General features: G+C 39.0%; 1 protein-coding gene across 1 annotated transcript; it reads left to right on the top strand.

Annotated features, from left to right (window-relative positions):
* The first annotated feature begins 2,085 nt into the window (after positions 1-2,085).
* LOC129776073 (protein sly1 homolog) lies at positions 2,086-19,887 on the top strand. The gene is made up of 6 exons (XM_055781463.1): positions 2,086-2,251; positions 2,314-2,473; positions 2,535-2,836; positions 2,899-3,847; positions 19,230-19,371; positions 19,424-19,887. The coding sequence occupies exons 1-6, from the start codon at positions 2,224-2,226 to the stop codon at positions 19,742-19,744; spliced, it is 1,902 nt and encodes a 633-aa protein (XP_055637438.1). The 5' UTR covers positions 2,086-2,223; the 3' UTR covers positions 19,745-19,887.
* Positions 19,888-22,460: the final 2,573 nt, after the last annotated feature.

Raw genomic sequence — 22,460 nt, 5'->3', positions numbered from 1 at the left:
AGTAAAGTAAACTTTCCTAGTATTTACTTGAATCCGTATGATTAAAAGTTTACTTTACTAATTTCATTTTAACGTATGTTCGAATTCGAACATAGTACTTACTTTGTCAAACATCTGTCAACTGATTGTTTTTGTTTGGTTTCAAAACGTCACTTTTCTCGCCCATGTTGTGATCCTTTCATTGAATAAAAAATCGATAACAATGATTTTTGGCCACGAAAACATCGAGGTACTCGAAGATATTGTTCTGGTAGATGATGGTAAGTTTAGTTTTTTAATTGTTGCTTAAAAATACTAGTTTCCAATCATAAATTTACAGTCGAAGGATCTGCCGAGAAATCAATCAGCAGCGGTAGCGGAAGAAAGAGGAAGAATCAATCTAATCAGGAACAAATGGATGCTGTGTTTGTGGATGTACTGGAGGAAGTAGGAAAAATTTTACTTTCCAAATCGCAAACACCACCTGTGCGGAAGAAGAAAAAAACAGCGTTGGCGGCGATGCGACACCAGTTGCTCATACGATGTGGATTGGAGTTCTCTGGCGACCAAATATTGAAGAAAATCAATAACATGAAGACCGTTGTTAAAGAAAAAACGGATACAAAAAAAAAACAGAGAACGTTAAAATTGTGCTCAACCAACCGCAAGAAAAGTTTTATGCACTGCTGGGGGGTGTTGACAATCCCAGCATCATCAGCATTCCGTGTAAGTTAAAAATTATTCAATTATTTCAATTATATTGAAACTTATGAAATGTTATCATTTATCATAACTTTTACAGATGGTCTGGCAGTAGGAAGCAAAAATATTGCATAAGGGAAGGATCCACCGAAGGAGGAGCATGATTCTTCTGATGATTACGATTACAACAGCTTGCAGAACGAGTTTCTGGCGCCGAGTCAAGCGTGTCAAACACTAAAAACAAATCAAAAATCGGTATGTGTTTTATTTAAATTCTACTTTTACTTTTCATGCGCCCTCAGTGATTAAAATGGTATTTTTATTCCCATTTCTCTCCTAAAATTGTTCTTCAAAGAACTTTTATAGTTTTTTAATTCTTTTTTTCTTATTCCAGACACGTGGCAGAACACAACAAACAGTGTGTGAGGAACAACTTAAGTTCCTGAAAAAGCAACAAGATTATACGGATGTATTGAAAGCAAACCAAGAAGAGCGACACCAAAAAGAAATGGAGCTGTTGGTTCTGAAAAAGGAAATTGCTGTCCTGAAAATCAAAAAACTGAAAATCAAAAATCAAAAAAATGTACGCTCATGTGCATACTTGATAATGACAAAGTAAATACTTGATAAATGCTGTTTTATTCATACGAAATCAAGTTAACTTCCATTTTCGAAAAGTTCATACTCAGTTGTCAGTTTTATTCATACCAAACGTAGTAAATACTTAATGTCACTGCTCGAATGCGTGATTCAAGTAAAGTAAAGCTGAATTTTATTTTTATTCATACGTCCTATTAGCATCATTTTCTTAGTTCAAAAACAAAATCCAGATGTCTCACCGATCGTTTACGTTTTGCGTTAGATCGCCAATAGAATTGTCACTGGTCGGTTCAATTTACAGCTTGTGTAGAGGTGTTAGTGGATTTTTATAACTCTGTCATAGTTGAAATTTGATCATATGCGTAGAAGGATTTGAAACAACCAACTGTGGATGTTGGAAATCTGATATGCCTCACGATTTTATTTTTGTCTCATCAATGTCCTATATTAATGACGGAAGGGGTGTGGTAATTACTAACTGCTACTTGCCTAATTATTTTCTAGCTTTTAGTACATTATCCTATTATTATTATGTTCCTCTATCATCACCTGAAAAATTCTGGGACACCCTGTGTACACACAATTTAAATAATGTAAATTCTTTCTCTTTTTTTGAAGTCTCCAGACCCAGACCCTAGTTTCTAGATTACAGTATATTGGGATTTTCTTTTCTGTGCCAGAAAATCAGAAAAAATTGTATGCCCGCTATTAAAATCGCGCAATCGTACGGTGTTCACCGAGCTGAACTTTATGTGCAGTACTAGATCGACTGACAGTTCTCGCTCCAATCGACAATAAAGTCAACGTCATTTGAATATTATTGTCCACGAATATGTTTTATCAGCGAGAAGTGTAAATTTGATTTTCGATATTAACCATTTAGTTTTTTAATATTCCAAGTTAAATATTTGTTAGTGTGTAGTAACTCGAGGCGGTGGCGAGATGTTGACGTTGAAAGATAGACAAATAAGTAGGTTTCTCTTTTGTCCATATTTTGTTCGCTAAGTTGATCGAAATTCGTTTCGATTTCAGATGCAATCAAGCAAATGTTAAATCTGAATCAACCCCAAACCAAGGCACTGGCTGCGGAACCGGTGTGGAAGATCTTAATCTACGATCGAATTGGGCAGGACATTATTTCGCCCCTCATTGCGATTCGGGAACTGCGCGAGCTCGGAGTCACTCTGCATATGTAATCTTTGAAGGATTCAGATTTGGTGACGTGAATGATAGAACTTTCTTTATTTGTCCAGTCAGCTGCACTCGGATCGCGATTCGATACCAGACGTTCCAGCGATTTACTTCTGTGCTGCTACGGAAGAAAATTTGGGACGGATAGCGCAAGATTTTCAGAATGGGCTCTACGATGTGTACCATTTGAATTTTATTTCACCAATCTCGCGGCAGCGATTGGAGGATCTAGCGGCTGCAGCTCTAAATGCGGGGTGTGTAGCGAACATTCACAAAGTGTATGATCAGTACGTAAATTTTATCACTCTTGAAGATGATATGTTCGTTCTGAAGCATCAGAATAGTGATTCGCTATCGTATTATGGTGAGTGGCTTATAAAATATTTCCGTCTTGCCGACAAAGATTATTTTGTTTATTTATTTTAGCAATTAATCGAGCGAATACACAAGACTACGAGATGGAGGGCATAATGGATAGCATTGTAGATAGTTTGTTTTCAGTGTTTGTGACGTTAGGAAGCGTTCCGATAATTAGGTGTCCGAAAAATACTGCCGCGGAAATGGTTGCGCGAAAGCTAGAGAAGAAGCTTCGCGAAAATCTTTGGGATGCTCGGAATAATCTATTTCACATGGATGCCACTCAGACAGGAGCATTTAGTTTTCAACGGCCTCTGTTGATACTCATGGATCGAAATGTCGATATGGCTACTCCTTTGCACCACACTTGGACATATCAGGCATTGGCTCATGACGTGTTGGAATTATCGTTGAACCGGGTAATCGTTGAAGATGATAACGACAAGTCGTCGGTCACTGGCGCCAAATCCAAAATGAAGGCTTGTGATTTGGATTCGAGGGATAAATTTTGGGGTTCCCACAAAGGCAGTCCCTTTCCAACTGTAGCGGAAGCCATACAGGAAGAGTTGGAACAATATCGTTCGTCTGAAGACGAAATTAAGAAGTTGAAATCGACGATGGGTATCGATGGTGAATCCGATGTGGCTTTCTCAATGGTTAATGATAACACAGCCCGGCTGACCAACGCGGTGAATTCTTTGCCGCAACTCATGGAGAAGAAACGGCTTATTGATATGCACACGAAAATTGCAACGGCAATATTGAACTTTATCAAAGCTCGACGGCTGGACTCGTTCTTCGAATTGGAAGAGAAAATTATGTCCAAACAGGCACTGGATAGAGCATTACTCGAAGTTATGAAGGACCCGGAATTTGGTACCCCGGAAGACAAGATGAGGCTGTTCATTATTTACTATATTTGCACGAATGTCGCCGAAGCGGAATATCAGAAGCTGGAACAAGTGTTGAAAGAATGCGGATGTGACCTGGCGCCGATGCCGTACATTCAACGGTGGAAGTAAGTATTAAATATTTTAGTGTTTATAATTGAAGGCCGTCTAAAAGTTAAAAATTTAGCCGCACAGTATGATGAGTTTTTTTTAAATCATTGCCAATTGTATAAATAGCATTTTCCGATTGCAACGAGTGTGGATTACATGATAACAGTACGATGACTATTAGACGAATTTCATGCCAAGTCGTCTTAGGAGTTGGCAGCACCATCTCAGATAGCAGTGAAACGTTGTGGGTGTAAAGACATGAAACATCTAAGCAACTTTGCATACTTGAAATATTCGAAAAAGAATTAGACTACTTTTTGGAAAAAACCAAATTTTCATTCTCAATTTTTAATAAAAATTTATAACTTAAAAACTATGATACCTACAAAATTCCTGTCAAAGAATAAAATGTAAGAAATTGTTTAAATATATATATATATATATATATATATATATATATATATATATATATATATATCTGCGAATATATATATATGTGAATAGCCCTTACAATTTCTGACCATACATCGGAAGACAGGCACTTTTACAGGGAAAAAGTTTTTCGAACAACTTTTTCATGTTTTCTTTGAAAAAATACAACTTATCCTAATTTTGCTTAAATTCAAGATAGCGATATAATGTATTTGACCAAATTTTAGATCTTGTTAAAATATAAACTTTTGTCGAAGACTCAACTTTCTATCTTTTATAGTTTTTGGAATATAAGTCATTTTTGTATAGACTCCTGAAAAAAAAATGTTTTGCTCGTAACATTTTTGTGTTAAAATTCTCACGTTTGACATGTTCTTGACATGTTTCTAAATAGAGAAAAGTTAGCAGAGCATGTAAACTGCGATAATTTATACTTAAAAATGTTATGAATTAAACATTAATAGTATTGAAAAAACAAAAATTAAAAAGTTTTTGTTCGAAAAACATTTTTTATGTAAATGTGGCCATCGTCCGTTTTGTTTTATTAGATTTTAAGAGGCGTAGCACTTAAGGCTTTTGCCTCGCTGTAACATCTAGAGCATCCAGTAGTCTTCAAAAATTTGATAAGCTTTGTTTCGTTAGAATGAGCCAGACGAAATTGTTGTCGATGTTCTTTGTAGGCTCTACATTCGGCGAGCATGTGTTTAACAGTGAGCTGCACTCCGCAGGTGATACAAACTGGCTGTTCAGTTTTATTGAACAGGTATCGATGCGTCAACTTTGTGTGTCCTATTCTACAACGAGTAAGAACGCGCTGTTCCACTCTGTTGGGTCGGTCCTTCCAGCGTTTGATAGAGTGTTTTACTTCCCGAAGTTTTGTATTTGCCTGGTTCCAGATGATTTGCTGATGATGCTCTAGCTGACAATCAACATGTCTGAAAATGTCTTCGGAAGGAATGCCGGTGTTCCAGATTTCTTTATATCGTCCAATGTTAGCCAGTCGGTCTGCGAGTTCGTTTCCACGATGTCAGTCATCATGTCGGTATGACTGGGAACCCAAACAAGTGTGACCCCCTTATTCATGGCGTGAGTTTCGGCTGCTTGAATGACAGGGTGTTTGCTTCTCCCACTTTCTATTGCGAGAAGTGTACTGTGTACTGTGTACTGGCTGAATCCGAAAAAAAATGCCGTAGGTCCATCTGCTATGCTAATTCCGTATGATAAGGCCGCTGCCTCCGCTGAGAAAATAGAGCAGACTGATGGTAGTTGACGAGCAACAGGAGGTTCGACTCCCGCGACTCCAAATCCGACACGATCATCTGCTGCTGAACCGTTAGTGAATATCAGTTTGTGGCTACTGTATTTTCGAGCAGTAAGTTCCGAATAGCTCGTGCGAACGATTTCTTTTGCCTGACCCGTTTTGTAAAGATTTTTGATAGTCCAATCTACTCGCACCGGGGGAACATTCCATGGTCTGGATAGAACTCTAAGGACCTTGGCGGGAGAAGGAAGCTGTTCGGAGGTTAGTTCTGAAAAAAGTCTTTCTGCTTCTTCGAACATTCTGGATGAAGTTTCGTTTGAACGCTCGAGAGTGCGACAAGCACGGCGAACCAGAGTGCGACATGCCACTAAGGTGAAATCACGAACTCCACATTCAGCGTAGAGAGAAAGAATAGGAGATGATCTGATAGCACCAGATGACACTCGTAATAAGCTACTGTAAACTGGTCGTAGGCCGTAGGGTTGAATAGTTCGATTCCGTAGAGAAGTTTCGAGGTTATAGTAGCATTCCCCATATTCAGAAGGATTCGTCTTTGTCCCCACCATCGGATCGCTTTGATAAAGTTGAGCCGTTGTCGCAAGTCGCTTCGTGTCTTTGCGATATGCGTTTTTGCTGTCCCTCGACGATTTATCCAAGCACCTAGAACTCTTGTCGAGCTAGCCTTCTGGATCACGGAGTTTCGTAATTTAAGCTTCGGTATTCGGATGAAATGATGACGTTTTTTGCTGCAGATATGGATCATCGTGCTTTTAGATGGATTGATAGTGAACCGATGTCGCCCACTTGTCTAACGTCTCGATGTTACGTTGCAGGTGCTTACGGGCAACCGCCGTATACTTGCTTGAACACGAAATTTTAAAATCATCTGCATAGCCACGGAGAACACAACGGGATAACGGAATATCGAAAGCGGGATTAACTGCCAACAGGAAGAGAGCGGGAGAAAAGACCCCGCCTTGTGGCACTCCATTCTCTTGAATCATTGGTGGAGATGTTTTCCACCGACAGATACTCTAAATGTTCGTGTATCGAGATATTGTCGACTAAACCAAAAAAAACTCTGTGGCCTAAGCCGGCTTTACAGACCTGGTCTAAGATATGCGGCCTCCATGCCCGGTCGTAAGCTTTTTCTATATCAAGGAGAGCGATTTCCATATGTTCGTTTTTCTCAATAGTTTCTTCGATGGAATCTAGCTCGTTGAAATAAGTTGTAATTCCCCTGCCTGGGCGAAAAGCATGTTGTTCGTTGGCGAGTCGACCTGTATTCTCTAAGTGTTGAATCACTCTGTGGTTCACCATTCTTTCAAATACCTTACCAACACACGAGGTCAGCGAGATCGGTCGATATGAGTTGATATCACTTGACAATTTCCCACTCTTTAATATGGGGATTATAATTGACTCACGCCATTCTGCTGGGTATTCTCCTCGCTGCCAGCTAGCGTTATGAATGGTAAACGACGCAACATTTGATATGTGATTTCATCCGGGCCTGCAGACTTTCCCTTACCTTTTTCCAGGGCGAATAGCAATTCATCCATATTGAAATCAACATCCATTGTGGGGTTACTTGGTGGAGTAACGAACTCGTGGATGGTTTTCTGGGAAATTTCCTCCTTCCAGAAATCTAGCGGATAGCTGCGAGTGCTGGAATTTAGAGAAAATGCTTTCCAAGTTCTAACGCAATCGCTGACGGATCTTCAATAAGAACACCATGCAGATCAATCTTAGGGATCCCATTATCTTGTCTTCCGGTAAGGCGATTGAAACGTTGCCACATTATTAAATCTTGAAATGCTGTGATTCTTCTCAGATCACCAGGGGGAAGCTTCATGGCTTTTTTAAGCAGCATCGTTTTATTGCCGCTGCGCATGCTGGATTCCACCAATATGCATATATTCTAGGACGACCAAGCATGGTCCTTGGAATGGCGATCGACGCTGATTCGATAATGAAGCGGGAGATGACGGAAATATCCATAGAACAGATGTGGCGAGTAAAATCCATCATTTTGTTTTCGAAGAGTTCCCAGTTGGCCAAACCCATATTAAATCTGCTACGTCCAGTTACTTTGGCAACTGTGGAATCCAATTCAACGAGGATTGTAAGGTGGTCGCTGTTCGCAGGGTCTAAGGTGATTTTCCAGGTGAGTCTACTGACCAACAAGTGCGACGCGAAAGTGACATCTATAGCAGTGTTGGCATTACCGACAGTATTGATACGGGTGTGTGATCCATTGTTTAGTGGTGTAAACCCTTTTCCGCAGGCCCATTCAAAAATTCTATTACCGGTGCTGTTGGATCCAAGGTTGTCCCAGGATAAATGTCTACCGTTGAAATCACCGGCAAACACAGCTTGTCCAGAAATCTGTTCGGAAATGCCTATCAGTGCTTCCGAAGTGCGCAGAGCACTGTGTGTGTTGTTGTATACGCAGACGATTGTCATTTTAATAGGTGAGCGAATCTCCACAGCCACAGCCGGGATATTGGTGGTCTAATGAATCTGTGAATGCGGCGAAGCGAAGCACACAGCGAAGGCCTCCAAGAACAGCTAGACCCTGACGATTTCGGGATGATCCGGAAGAGTAGACGAAAAACTCGTACCTGCTTTCGAGCCAGGATCCAAAATGATTGGTCATGGATTCCTGGAGGAGAGTACGAGAAGTAGATGATTCCTTACTAGAATAAGTAGCTCATCCACGTTATTCCATAAGCTCCGAATGTTCCATTGTAGTAGCAGAATACGGAAACCATCGATGGTGGCCGGTTCTTCGGAGATGAAGCTGATATCTGAATCATCCGGAGAGTGAGCTTCTGGAAGGTTAAGTGGATCAACTTCTGCGTTCATTGGATAGAGATATGGGGTACTTGCCTGGACTCCATCCAATTTTCCAATGTCAGCAGACGCCGGACGAACGTCAGATGGCTCTGGATCATGCCCGAACGCGGCCAGCAAAAGGAGGAGTGGAGGTAGAGAAGTTACATCGAACGTGATCGTAGAGACGTTACAGTGTTTGGTTGGAGTAACAAGTCCTGTGCGAAATTTTTATTCGCTTTTCGAAAACAGTTGTCCATATGTGGGTTTGGCCCGTACGGGATTTCCTGGTACGTTTCAGCTTGTTTAGATCGTCGAATGTGGTAGGTGTAGACTGATATTTTGAAGCCGAAAATCTTCGAGAGCTTGTTCCTTCACCAGGATCGAATGAAGGCGATAGTGTGAGCATTGTTAGTGGAGTTGAAAGTGGAGCAGCGTTTGGGACTGATCGGTTCTGATTGTGTTGGAAACTTGCCTGTGGTGCTCCCAGTTGCCCGATGCCAGCAAGCGCCGAACGGACGTCGGGGTTCCCCGGATCATGTCCGGACGCGGCTGGCAAGGGGCTACGAGGGAGAATAGATGCTGAAATGTTAGTATCCAAAGAAGGGGTGTCTCTCTGGATATCTTCAAACCGGCGAGCACTTAGCATTCGGGAGTTTTCGTTAGTTGTACCATTCTCGTGTCCGTTGTCATTGCCGTGTCGGATATCTTCGTCGAAATCGGCGAATTTACTCGAAATTATCACCGGAATATTTTCCGGTTGTGGTTTCGTCTTCAGTGTCGCTTAAATACATAGATATCGATGCTTGGGGATTGGTTGGTGAAAAATCGCGCATGATTTTATAAGCTTCTTTATGCTTCCGCATTGTTTCCGGCACTATAGGGGAAATACGGCCGCGCTTTGTACCTTGTGATTCAGTGTCCGTAATATTAACAGGGTTATGACTATGTTCATCGACGACAGTGCCTTGTAGGGATGTAGAATCTTCAATGAGGGAATTGATAGTTGGTTCACCCTTGCCGGTCTAGAGTGACGTGTTGTTTAAACTCATCTGAAGTTGTTGTTTCTTTTTCGCTTGTTTTATTGGGAGAGGCTGAGATTTTTGTGCTGGCTGTTGTTTCTGCGTTTAATGAGGTTTTTGCTGTTCTTGAGACTGCTGTATTCTCTGGTTTTGAGAGGCTATTCCTCGTTCCGCTTTTAGAATGTACTCCCGCAAACGTTCTGTTTCGTTTTCGGCTTTTTCCTTTACTTTAAAGGTGCTATCGAGTTTTTGCTGCAGATCCCTCAACGACCTTTTCAATTCATCGATTCCATTCTCCTGATTTTACATTCTTCGGAGAACGTTGTTGTTGTTAATATTGAGGGACTTCCTCTTGACAGCATCACGTGCTTGCTTCCAGGTGAGCTTGTTGTCAACCTTATATTTGATTATACTTCCTTATATTTATATAAGGAACCTTATATTTGATTATGACTTCCTCATCACGGTATTTTGGACAGTGTTTAAGAGAAAGAGAAACCAACAGAAAATTTAAGAGAAATCAATCCTTCCGCAATGACGGGAGACATGGTTTGTATAACGTAGCGTTTCCCTTCGTATTCAGCGCTGACCGAGATACGATTGCGGATACTGCCCAATTGGAGTTGATTCTCAACCTGGGCTGCCAGAACAAAAGGATCAGGAAGAGATTGATCCTTTGAAGAAGGAGAACGACGCAGAAGAAGCCATCGACAAATACCGTCATTTTCTTTTGTTCTCATATGACTTGGCAAGCGACTAGGTACTCCGTTGACAGGATCCGGCGGTTTGAATCCACCGCGTTCAAACACTTCAAACGAAAATTATTTTCTGAATATAGTATATTCCGATAAAAAAAAAACCTTCACCAGACAAAAGCGAAACAATGGGAAGCGACTGCTGTCATGCCGACTAATCTGATAAAGACTAGTTTTCCTCATACAAACTAATGTCGTATCCAAATGTCGACACAGTAGCTCAATCTTCAATACACAGCCAGAGATTTCATAGAATAGTTCGGGACCAGTGAAGGATGAGTTTGGGCCATTTGTGGCAAGTTCATCTGCTTATTCATTTCACTCTATACCGCAATGGCCAGGGATCCAGTACAGTTGTACCGAACTTATCTGGCTTAGTTGCTGTAAAAGGCAAATGCATTTCCAGACAATTTTTGAAGAACATTTAAAAGCATCAAAAGCTTTAACCCTTTCTCTACGAGCGTCGTTTTGAGGCAGACGTTTAAACATTCTATTATTGCAGCTATTTCTGCCTGAAAAACTGTTGGCCATTTTCCCATAACTACAGAGATTTTTGTTCAGGGACCATATACTTCAGCGCCTTTACTGATACTCATTTCTGATCCATAAGTGTAGAACATGATTGAACCATTACGAACACTGGGACCACCTTCATCCCATACTGAACGAGAAGGTTCGATTACATTGTATGAAATGTCGTAATTTGTCCTAGGTTCCATCCAATCACTGTTCATCATTTTCAATTTCAGCTCGCACATCTGGTAGAATATCAATCCAATAGTTCTTTTGATTATTGGCGTTACAGAAACCCCAATGTTCAAGAATTATTTTTTCCGTTATTCCGTTTTCCGGAAAATGACAAAAAGCGCCAAACAAAAACATTAGCCAAAACCTACATTTTTGTTCCTGTAGAAGGTTCAATCCAATGTTTTTTTTCCTACATCACAATGTGTGATCTTTCATCAAAGTAATATTGTAGAAAAGTTTAAATATTTTTAATTTTTTTTTGTTTTTTGTTAGGTTATGTGAGGCTATGTACTTTCCGCACATAGTTGATTTTTATGCCCAATAAAGGGATACAAATTTGAATGAAATTGTTAGTAGGTGGTAGCTAATAGAACAAGCTATAATTTGATACCAAAACCTTACCATGTGGTTGCTTTCCAAAACCATGAAAAATTATCGAAGTTGCTGTTCGATTTTTCGAACGCTTGGCATAAAACGGGTTAAATCAGCCTCTTTTTATTGTGTCAGAAGAGTGACACAAAAATTACCTATTTATGGTCAAAGATAAATAGACACCAAGTTCACCAAATCTGAGACTTCTGGATTATTCCGTCATATCGTTACATATGCCGTAGTAGTAAACTAGCACATTATGTATATTTTTTCCGATTCATAACTTTAATTCGTTCAATAAGAAACGAAACACAGAAAACTACCTGATGCTAGCCAAAATGACTTAAGGTGGGGCAATTTCAAGACATACACTTTAATTGATAATTGGGCCTTATTCCCGAATACACTACACGTGAAAGCAATGTGTAGTGAGTACAACCTTATTCCGAATTGCACGCCACTGTGAACATTTGGTAGAATTCATTATGAATACACCGAGTTCATCGACCGATGTTATTCTGGTTTACACTACACGCTCAGTGATCCCCGATAATCGTTCGATTAATTGAATACTTCCTACAGAAATCGATTTTTAATCGAACGAATACTGCGCAGTCAATAATCAAAGCGAACGAATATTTTACGTCGATTAATCGATCCAAACCCAGAGAATAAAAACGTACGGCCGCTTTAGTTTTATCCTGAAAATTAATCAATATCTTTGACGCTCTCCTAAACTCGTAAACGCAGGTCAATGTCGTCAACTCGAATTGGGCTTTGTTTACGAGTTTAGGGGAGCGTAAGTGATAATAATTGATATTCAGGTGGAATGAACACTTTTTTGATTCCAGATGGCTTTCTAACAAATGAGAAATATTAGGCTAACTAATTATTTCTCTCAGTGTGACGATTAATCGATTAATCGATTATTTGGGGCGATAATCGTATCGAATAACAAACTGCTGAAAAGTATTCGACTAGTTGATGAACGATTAATTTCAAAAATCGGGGATTACTATTCACGCTCTCGTTTGTGTAAACAGAGCGATTCCTCGTGCTCATCATAATCGATCATATACTCTCCCGAAAAGTTGTTATATATGACGAGCTTTGTGGTAAATATTACCAATATTTAGTATTTTTTTTGCAACACGAATTCTTCCTACATATTACAGGATAACAATGGTAACCAAATATAACCAGTATAACCCAGTATCAACAGTCGGTTAAACCCAACCTTAATGCATATATTGTTATGATTTTATAGAGCTTTTGTATGCATCTTTATTCATTTATTGATCCACGGCTACAAATTAGGAAAAAATAAACAATCATTACTACAAATAGCTACGACTAGGGATTATTAACCGGATTTACCATTACCGGTTTCACCGGTAATACCGGGTCATTTTCCATTACCGAATTATCGATAATTTTACAATCAATAACCGGTAATTTCGGTAATAGGCTTCATTACACCATAAATAATATTTACATTTATGCCGCTTTGGAATATTCCTCGAGAATCGAAATAAGATCGGAAAAACGAGGGATAGAGACCGCACAAAAAAACGCATAAAAATCGTTCAAAACCTCACCAGTAGCTTTAAAAAATCGTGTTCGGTACACAATTTGAAAAAAAAACTTTTTTGTGCGGTAAAAAGGGACCGCATAAAAAAAATGGGTGGGTTATCATTTTTGGAAGAATGTCGGGTGTGAGAATTGAACTCGTGACACTACGCCAGATCGCCTCCACAAATGAAACAATTTCCAAATTCAATTGAATTCAATATATTTGCTTTGTGAGTAAAAAGATTGTATAATGACATATAAGAACAATTCATGCATTGTGATAGTTTATGTTCTTCGTTACAAGTAAATTTAATGACAGTCCTTTTACGTTTGGTATGATGCCTAAAGCAAAATATGTGAACGGAAGAATAATGTCATCCAATTCAGCCTCCTCAAACCCAGACATCTTGATTTTGAAGTCTGTGTTAGGCAAACACATTTCAGTCGGAACAAAAATGCTCCCGACTTACATGTATTCGCAATGCCAATTTCCCCACGTTCCTTGGATTTAAATTCCATGTTAGGGAAACACATTTCAGTCGGATGAAAAATACCACCGATCTGCATGAATTTGCAATGCCAATTTCCCCAGACACCTTGGTTCTGAAATCTGTGTTGGGGAAACACATTTCAGTAGGAATAAAAATACCCCCGACTTTCGTGTATTCGCAATGCCAATTTCTCCACGCTCCTCGGATTTGAAGTCTGTGTTGGGGAAACACATTCCAGTCGGAACAAAAATACCCCCGACTTTAAAGTATTTGCAATTCCGATTTCTCTAACGCTGCTTGGTTTTGATGGCTGTGTTGGGGAACCCGTAAATCGGGCCAATCAAAACGAGGTAGTTCATTCAATCATTCTAACTTTGGCGTCTTCTATCAAACATCACGGACTGCATTGATCAAGTAGGCATCTTAAATTGTTCGTGACTTGATGAAATTTGATGATGATGGTATTGATTCAGTAGCTGGACAACAAGAAGAAAAACTGGACGATGCAGAACCTGCAGAACAGTTGAGCATCAAGGAAAAACTTGAACGAAGGTAGCCCAGCCCAGGCTCAACGTCTATGAACCGATTGATGAAAACCCTCAAACAAGAGTTTTCGTACATAGAACATCAGAGGCAAATACATGGCAATGGTATTCGATGCTCTTCGTAGTGTATACCCAACATAATTGGACTCTGAACGCGTGTATTCCTCTTCTGAATTTTTTTTAATGATTTATGAACATTCTGTGGGTTCTTAAGCAGCAAAAAATTGCAATTTTTTTTGTAAACTAACCATTATAAAATGATTTATTTTAAAGTTTTTTTTAGCGGTAATTTACCGGTTTTACCGATAATGAGATTTTCATCACCGAATAACCGGTTATTGAAATTTTGGCATGGTAATGCAATCCCTAGCTACGACAGACTAGTCAATTCTCACCATTCTCCTCTCCCAGGACCAGCGTATAATTACTTCTCAGCCAAACACATTCGGGAAATACCACGAAGCTGACGAGACTCAGGCGGCATTAGGTGCGGCCAGCTCTATGCCTCGTTGCAACATTGACTGGACGCCCAGCGTCAGTGTATACGGAACCTCCGTCGTGGCGAATCTGGAAAACATCCAATTGATCGAACCACCGATCACAATCGTCTGAAAAACGTTTATGAAGTTGTCCTTGACCAAATCTAACAGCATAAAGGTAGAACTAGGACTCGACAGGACTCGTTTTTGTGTCTCGAAGTACCCAGATTATTATTGAAGTAATGTCTTCGCATTCTCTCGCAGCAGACGAGCACGAATCATTGCTATCTAATATGTATCAATATTAATTAAATAACATAAATTGAATTGATTTTCAAGAATATTACTTTCCTGTCCCGAATCTGGGTTAATTCAACCTTCTTCTGTGAAGAAATATATATCGGAAAGTAGTGCCGTTCAACTCAATTAACAACTCGGTAATTAGGCTAATAATGTTATATTTACATTTTCTTCGCGGATGCCAGCAAGTATGGAAAAGTTCATTCGCTCATTTCTCCACACCTAATTTTAAATCACTCTTGTATCTGCTTGGAATAATCATGGCGAAAAGAATGCAGCAAGAAATCGTGAGATTGCACGATGAATCATTTTAACTCCCCGACCATCTTCATTCGGGACTGATAGTGAACATAACAAAACAAAGAGTGGAAAACAACATTCAATGAATGAATACTCCTCTGGAAGGAACGCATGAAACAAAATAACGAGCGAGTCAAAATAGACTGAATCTGCTTGTATGTATGATTTTATTTTCCCTTGTACTCTTTTCCTTGTCAGCATTCAAGGGCACATGAATCCACCTTCCCGCTCACCAATAACTTGCCTTAACATGCTCTTTTGCGTTGGCTTAGATCGTTTCAAACTAGAAACAAAAAGTCACAGGAGGGGTGTATCCGAGACACGACCGCATAGTTGACGTAGGATTCAGTTAGGATATCTGTTGATTTGGGATATGTTTGAAGAATTACATCGTTAAACTCTTTAATAATGATTCGATGCCCTTGAAAAGGGCCGTTTCGTTTGTTTTTTTGGGTATTGTTTGTTCACTCCGCCAGAGTTTACCGAGTGAATATGACATAAGGATAATAAACAGTCGTTGGATGGTGCGTATCAGATAAAAGAAACCGAAGTGGAACGAGATATGATTAAACCCGCCTTCTGTGATCTTAGACGAGATGCCTCTTGTGTTATGTATCGATGAAATAAAGAAAAAAAACTCACCAATATAATATAAGATAATTACCAATACCAAACACAAACACACAAAGATAATTTTATTTTATAATTTTTACTGTTTGAGTGTTTTTTCAACCCAATGTGAATTCTAATTGGACCAACAACACCTAATACTATATGTAGAGCATTTGGAAAATCACTTTTCTTAATATTTTTTCACTTTTCTAATTTTTCTCGACGTATAAACTTTCCTTGGGTGAAAATGAACACACCCAAAAGATAGCTTGAACCAAACGACCCGTTCTCGAGCGGGAACACACCTTGGTTCTTATTTATGAAAATTGAAATAAATCGTTTCATATATCATGTCATATTTAACACAACTGCTATCATACACAATTTTACACTTACACTTGTGCTAAATTTTTCTCAATACACGATCAGTCATTGATATGAAATTTCACGAAGCAACCAACAATAAAGTTCCAAATTTAAATTGTATTTGCTAGAATTAATCGTATCACTCACCTTACTTGCAATATATTTGCAATGCCAATTTCGCCCAAGGACCTTGGTTTTGATGTCTCTGTTAGGGAACACATTTCAATAGGAACAAAAGCTCCCCTACTTTCATGTATTTGCAATGCCGATTTCCCTCAGGCAGCTTGGTTTTGATGTCTCTATTAGGGAACCGCCGAATGCGTAGTCAATTTCGACCAATCAGAAGTGGGTATTTCCGTTAGGATAGATGTTGAGATTTTTAAATTTTTGATAGTTAGTTTCATGACACATATTATTTTCTTGAATATAAAAAATTGTTATGGAGTGCCGAAATCGATTGACGCAAAAATTTCATCAATCCATCATGAAATGACTGAGCAATAAGCGTTTGAAATTGGACAATTTTCACGATGTGCTCGATTCTCGATTTTCAATTTGTACCCCAATATGTTCCCGAAAGACGTAATCCTACGTTAAAAAATGTCATTGCAATGGTGCACAGAAAACAACTCGATTTCAAATATCTACCTATATTTTACTGCCGCGATCGAGGTTCAATGATTGCTATTTGAGTGAAAAACGAATGATTTTACAGAGACACTCGCTGGCTCAAGCAAAAGTTTCCAATTTGATTCTATCACCATTTAACGTCATTCCGAGAGACAAATGAGGGAATGCAAAATTCTCTGAGAATAGATGAGCGTAATCGAGACAGTGGGCCTGATCTCGAACATCACTGTCACAAACGCTTTCACGTCACTTACACTTCACTTAATCTTTTTGTGTCTATCATCATTGTCACGGACAGTTGCGTGTAAAAATAAACTCCGTGAAGTGAAAGAGTTCATTCCCATTTATAAGAGATAAGTCAGTTGCATAATTTCGTGCGTTTGAACGTTATGTCGGTTGCATAATTTCGGACGTTATGTAGGTAAAATTAATAAGTGTATGATATAATATTCCATTTAATTGAACGTATGTTTTAGAATGACAACTTTGCGATTATACCTCGATGATTCGGTATTTCAATGCCAACTATTCGGGTTAACTTCACTTATCTTGGTGCCAACATCTCAAACGCCAAAAGTATTTGTATTCTTCAAAACAGCGATCCGCTTTGAGGGCATTGAGCTTCGTTTACTAGTTTAGGGGAGCGTCAAAGAATAGCTGATTTTCAGTCGGAGTGAACGTTTTCAAAATTAAAATTATGAATGAAAATTAGCTTTTCCATATCAAATTAGTATTCTGTTTAAATTAAAAACATTTTTGTTTGCAGGTGGAGAGGAAGTCTCATACGAAATTTGTTTATTAAGATAACTTTATATTATAATGAAAAAATTCAGCAACAATGTTGCAATTGTATGGCCATATGGTTGAATGAAAGTCAGAAATACGTGTTTCTAATAATTAAATAACATAATGTGAAAATTTTCATTCAAATTTCAAAATTTTAAAACCGACTCCGTGTCTTCTAATCTGATAGAGATTACACTAACGAGTTTGGGACCCAAATTATGGCTCTAATTTGAAGTCGCCACCAGACGTCGACGTCATCGCGAATTAAGTGCGATTCACATACAACATCCACGTCACGTTCACGTCCCGTCACGTCACGTTACGTCAGTTATTCTACCAAGCAATTATTATGAAAACATTCACATACACCGGCAACGTAACGACCCGTCAGCATACGTTCAACGAAAACGACCGGCAGGATTTGTAGAAAAGAATAATTGACGGAGACGGACGGCTCGTTTGGTTTTTGTCTGGGCTTTGTGTCTCGGCTTTTGTTTTGATTTGGTTGTACAGTAATTTATATCTAATTCGACATTAAGCAAATTGAACAGATCTGTGATGCAATACGTTTAATTGGAAATTTTTACCTCTTATTGGACATTTTTGTAAACATTGATTTCGGAGCCCAAATTATGGCCCCACATTGAAAGTCACCACCAGTCGCGAATGTCCAATTACTGGTCAAAATAGACTCCAAGGCGACACTGAATGGTGCCTCAGCATATCGCATGATAAGTAACTTACTGTACTTTTTATGTCAACATATCTCTTAGCTCCAAATTTCGGAGTGAGAATCATTCGCGAATAGCTGAGAGAAATATTCTATTTATTATTATTGTTGAATAAGGGTCTGACTACGGGGTTTAAGTAGTTATATAATTGAATTCAATGATTTTCATTGAATTTTTCAAAATTTAGAACTGATTCTAGGCATGCTGATTTGAAAGAGGGCATTGCAATTTAAAATTGTTGTAGGTGGCGACACCATGAATAACATTACATAAATCATTCGTTTGACATTTGACGTGACGGTGCTGGTGGAAGCATTGACTGCATGTCTGAATTGGTGGAGACGTTGACGGAACGTAGACGTTCTTCTCCGTAACGTTCTATGTGAATCGCACATTACCAATTTACCACCATCTGACATATCGCGATGTCGATGATGAACTTTTACAGCAGAGTGATAGCGAAATATGCGGTGACGGTAGGTAGAGTGAGATAGCGAGAATCGTGCCATACACCTGGAAACGACATTGGAAATGAACACAGCAGGGTCATTTTGGTATCTATTCCACTTTCTACACGAAGTTCATTTTTACAATTCACGAAACGGGAATAGGTGCAAAAAATGAAGTGAGATGTAAGCGTAGTGGAAACGTAAGTGTAAGTGGATACGGGAATAAGGACCAATTATGATTATGCCTTCCATCTAATACAATTACAAATAGAATGATAAATGTTGAACTTTTCAAAATTTTCCGTGGCTTGAAAACTGCATGATGGCGTTACTTAAGTCTCTATATTCGGCAAACTAAATATTGTTAGTTTGTCATAAAAAATGGATTGCAATCAGTGGTCCTTTTTTTGGTTCCCGCGTTTCGTTGAATTATACACTACATATCCCGTTTGTTAGTGCTCCTGAGGTTGAGCGTTTCGTTAGAGTCATACATTATCATGCCGGAATCCTAGTTCAATCGGAGGATTTCTCGTCAATGAAATCTCTTCCGTAAGAGCTCTGTGGTCAAGCGTATTCTAGAACTTGTCACTCAGAAAACATTTAAGACCTGTTAGTAAGCATAGGAAATCTCAACTGAGTATTAATAAAAATAAGGCTAGTCAATACATACATTAATGCCATTTAACAACAACTTCTATTTTTGTTTAATTTCAGGAGCATTATGAAAAGTACCGTGTCAAATCCCAACCAATACGAAGGTAGTGGAACCAAAACAGTATCGATGTTCTCCAAACTGGTCACCCAAGGGTCGTCGTTCGTAATGGAGGGTGTGAAGAATTTAGTAGTAAAACGACATGTAAGTTTCTCTTACCACCAACCAAATATGTTCAAACTACTCCGCATTCCAGAATCTACCGGTGACGAAAATCACCGAACAGCTAATGGATTGCCGTGCGGGTGGCGAAGTCGACGATTACCTATATCTTGATCCGAAGCTGTTGAAAGGCGGTGATGTCGTGCCCAAGAATCGGGCTCCATTCCAGGATGCAATCGTGTTCATGGTTGGCGGTGGCAACTATATCGAGTATCAGAATTTGGTGGATTTCATCAAATCAAAGCAATCCTCCAGCGGTAATCGAAGGATAATTTACGGAGCGTCGACACTGACCAATGCGAAGCAATTTCTGAAACAGTTGTCCTTGCTGGGGCAGGAAATCGGTGGAGCATAACCTACTGGGGCGGGTGGTTGAGAGTGGCTGGATGGGTTTCTAGAGTACTACTGCAACAGTTACATTTGTTAGTTTGCTCGTAGCAAAAAACAGATTATATAATAAATATTATACTTTCCAGCTTCGTTATATAGAAACTCTAACTATATGGAATTAATTAATTGATTGGCCGGGTGAAATAATCACAGGGTTCCATATGGGGATAAACACAAATTAGCCTGTTGCACGAGATTCCTCGCGATGCTCAAGTACAAATAACACTTGGACCACACACGTGCGCACAAAATGCGGCACAAACAGAGAACTGACTTAAACGAATGAATGAAAGAGAAACTGTAACATCATAATTATGATCAAATTGATTTGTTTCGCCAAATTTGGATACGATTGCTGGTGGTAGCTTGACGTAATTGAGCATAACCACCATATCCGATTCCTGTGAGTGGCGTGTGCACAATCGTAAAGATGCCAACGCAAAAGGAGCAGAAAAAGTGTTCCAAACCGCACCGTAAATATTCGTACCTACGGTCGCTTTTCATTGCTTTACAGAGAGCACTGAAACGGAGCTGCAAATTGGAGTGGAAATGAAAGCAACATGAAACGTCCTGCTCACCTAGCAGTTAGAAGGATATTTTTCTGAACTGAAGATCACATTTCTTGTGCCTTCATGCCTTCATGCCTTCTTTCCATGCATTAAGAATGGTAAGTTTACAATGTTAATGATTGGGATACACACGGTAACAGGATATATGTGCTCTGGCCCAATCAAACCATTGATGAAACATGATATGACCAAAATAGGAGCACGAAGTGTGAGAAAAGGCTGATGCATAAGGAGATAACAACAAATCTCTGGCGGCCGAAGCTCGCAAGCCGACGAAGTAATGAATTGACCGCTGATAACTCAATTAGTTAGTTCCTTTCATGGATCTGATTGCTATAATTATTGTTCACCGATGATTTGGCTAAACTTAAAGAACGCAATTAGACGCATGTATGTGGGAAATTATTCTTTCGGTTGTTCGACAGTAATAAGTAAAATAGACCACCGTTGTCCACCATGTTGTCGAATATGCGTTGATGTAAAATGTAACGAAAAATTGAGGGATTTTTGGCGTAGGACTACGTCTTACATTAAGGGTGCCAAATTAGAAAGCAGGTCACGTTTTTAGGAAAAAAAAGTTAACATTAATAACTATTTTTGCCGTGAACGGATTTTAACGATTTACACACCAATAGAATTTGTAGAGTCCAAACATGTCTGTCACGATAGTGTCTTATTACTTAGTGTTTCTTAATAGGTGAATATAAGAACTCAACGCTGCTCATATAATTACTATTTTCTGTACACGATGAACAAAGAGAAGCAATTGTGTTTTTTAATGTTATAATTACCTAAATTTCTGCATTTGAATCTTCAAGTAGATAATGAAACAATCAGATCAGTAGTAAAATTAAAATAATATTCGTGCATAGCATTATAACTTCTCGGATTCGACATCGAATTATTCCACATATTCAGCATTTTCTCATACCGTTGGAGTAAGTTACTCCACCATCTTTATGTGATTGATCGGGATATCGGTAAATTATGTTGCTAAAATTACCAACTTTGCAGATTGCCTTTACAAATTAAATTATTTGAAAAAAAAAACGATCCTGCTGTTCTTATCATATCTCACAGTATTTTTCAGGAAAAAAGTACTATCATAGACTCGCAACAAATCCAAAGCACCTTTTCCAGACTTTTCTCTGAATTTCTTCCAAATCTTTTTGATTTTATCCGATAACAACTGAAACTACCGATAGAGACCTTTTGAATATTATCGGAATTGTAAATACTAACACTACAAACAGAGCAACCTGGTGATTACGTCTAGATATGCGGACAAATGTTCAGTGAAACGATTGATTGCCCGCATAAATAGACGCAAGCGTTTCCAAATGGAAAAAATATGTTATAATCCGCAAATCACCTAGGCCCTCTTTTTGCCGATAATATCCTTCAACTGGACAGATCATTTCATCGGAAATTTGCATGGTTATGCTTGTAGGCCAAAAAACAACAAAAATGCGTTTTCCCAACACTAATGGTGTTGTCCAATACGTCTTCTATGCAATCATGGGCAGTTCAACTGATACTTTTTTGACTAACTTTTTATTTCAAATTAGAAAGCATTCAGTTCTACACCTGTAAAACTCATAACTCGAGAACAAAATGAAATAAAAACCCAAAAAATTATTGAAGGTATAAAAGTATCCAGAATTAAAATTTTTGGCAAAATTATTAGACCATCTCTTCTTCACGCTGAGTCGAAAACGCAAAGGCCAATCGCTGCAGCTTCTCAGTAGAACTCTTTGACGATTGGTAATTCCAATGAGAACTGTGAATAATCCGATGGATTGGCAAATGGCTAATCATTTGCGGCGATGAAGGCTGGAGGGTTTGTTGCTAGTCTCGGGTTTTAACCGTTCTAGGAGCTTTTTTGCATCGTTTCAAACATATTCGCTTCAATCTGGGTGTCAATAAATGACTCACACATCGATGTACGCATCAATTAATTTATCCAATCCGTTTCGACTGATGAACGCTTTTGTTTCCGAAGAGGATTGCGTTGAACGCGTTCATGATCAACATAGATAACATTGTGCAGCCGTACCGACCTCGGACGTCCCTTTTTGGACCTATCGCCACATTAGCTGTTTCTTTGTACTG

Source organism: Toxorhynchites rutilus, chromosome 3, assembly GCF_029784135.1.
Source record: "Toxorhynchites rutilus septentrionalis strain SRP chromosome 3, ASM2978413v1, whole genome shotgun sequence".
NCBI lineage: Eukaryota > Metazoa > Arthropoda > Insecta > Diptera > Culicidae > Toxorhynchites > Toxorhynchites rutilus.
Note: the sequence above shows the minus strand (reverse complement) of the source record. Positions and strands in the feature narration are given on the sequence as shown.

What these genes read in the sequence shown, in the direction of transcription:
- LOC129776073 (XM_055781463.1), top strand. Translation starts at nt 2,224, where the DNA reads ATGTTGACGTTGAAAGATAGACAAATAA. An exon ending in TGATTCGCTATCGTATTATG is followed by an intron (nt 2,837 to 2,898) that starts GTGAGTGGCTTA and finishes TATTTATTTTAG; the next exon opens with CAATTAATCGAGCGAATACA. An exon ending in CCGTACATTCAACGGTGGAA is followed by an intron (nt 3,848 to 19,229) that starts GTAAGTATTAAA and finishes GTTTAATTTCAG; the next exon opens with GAGCATTATGAAAAGTACCG.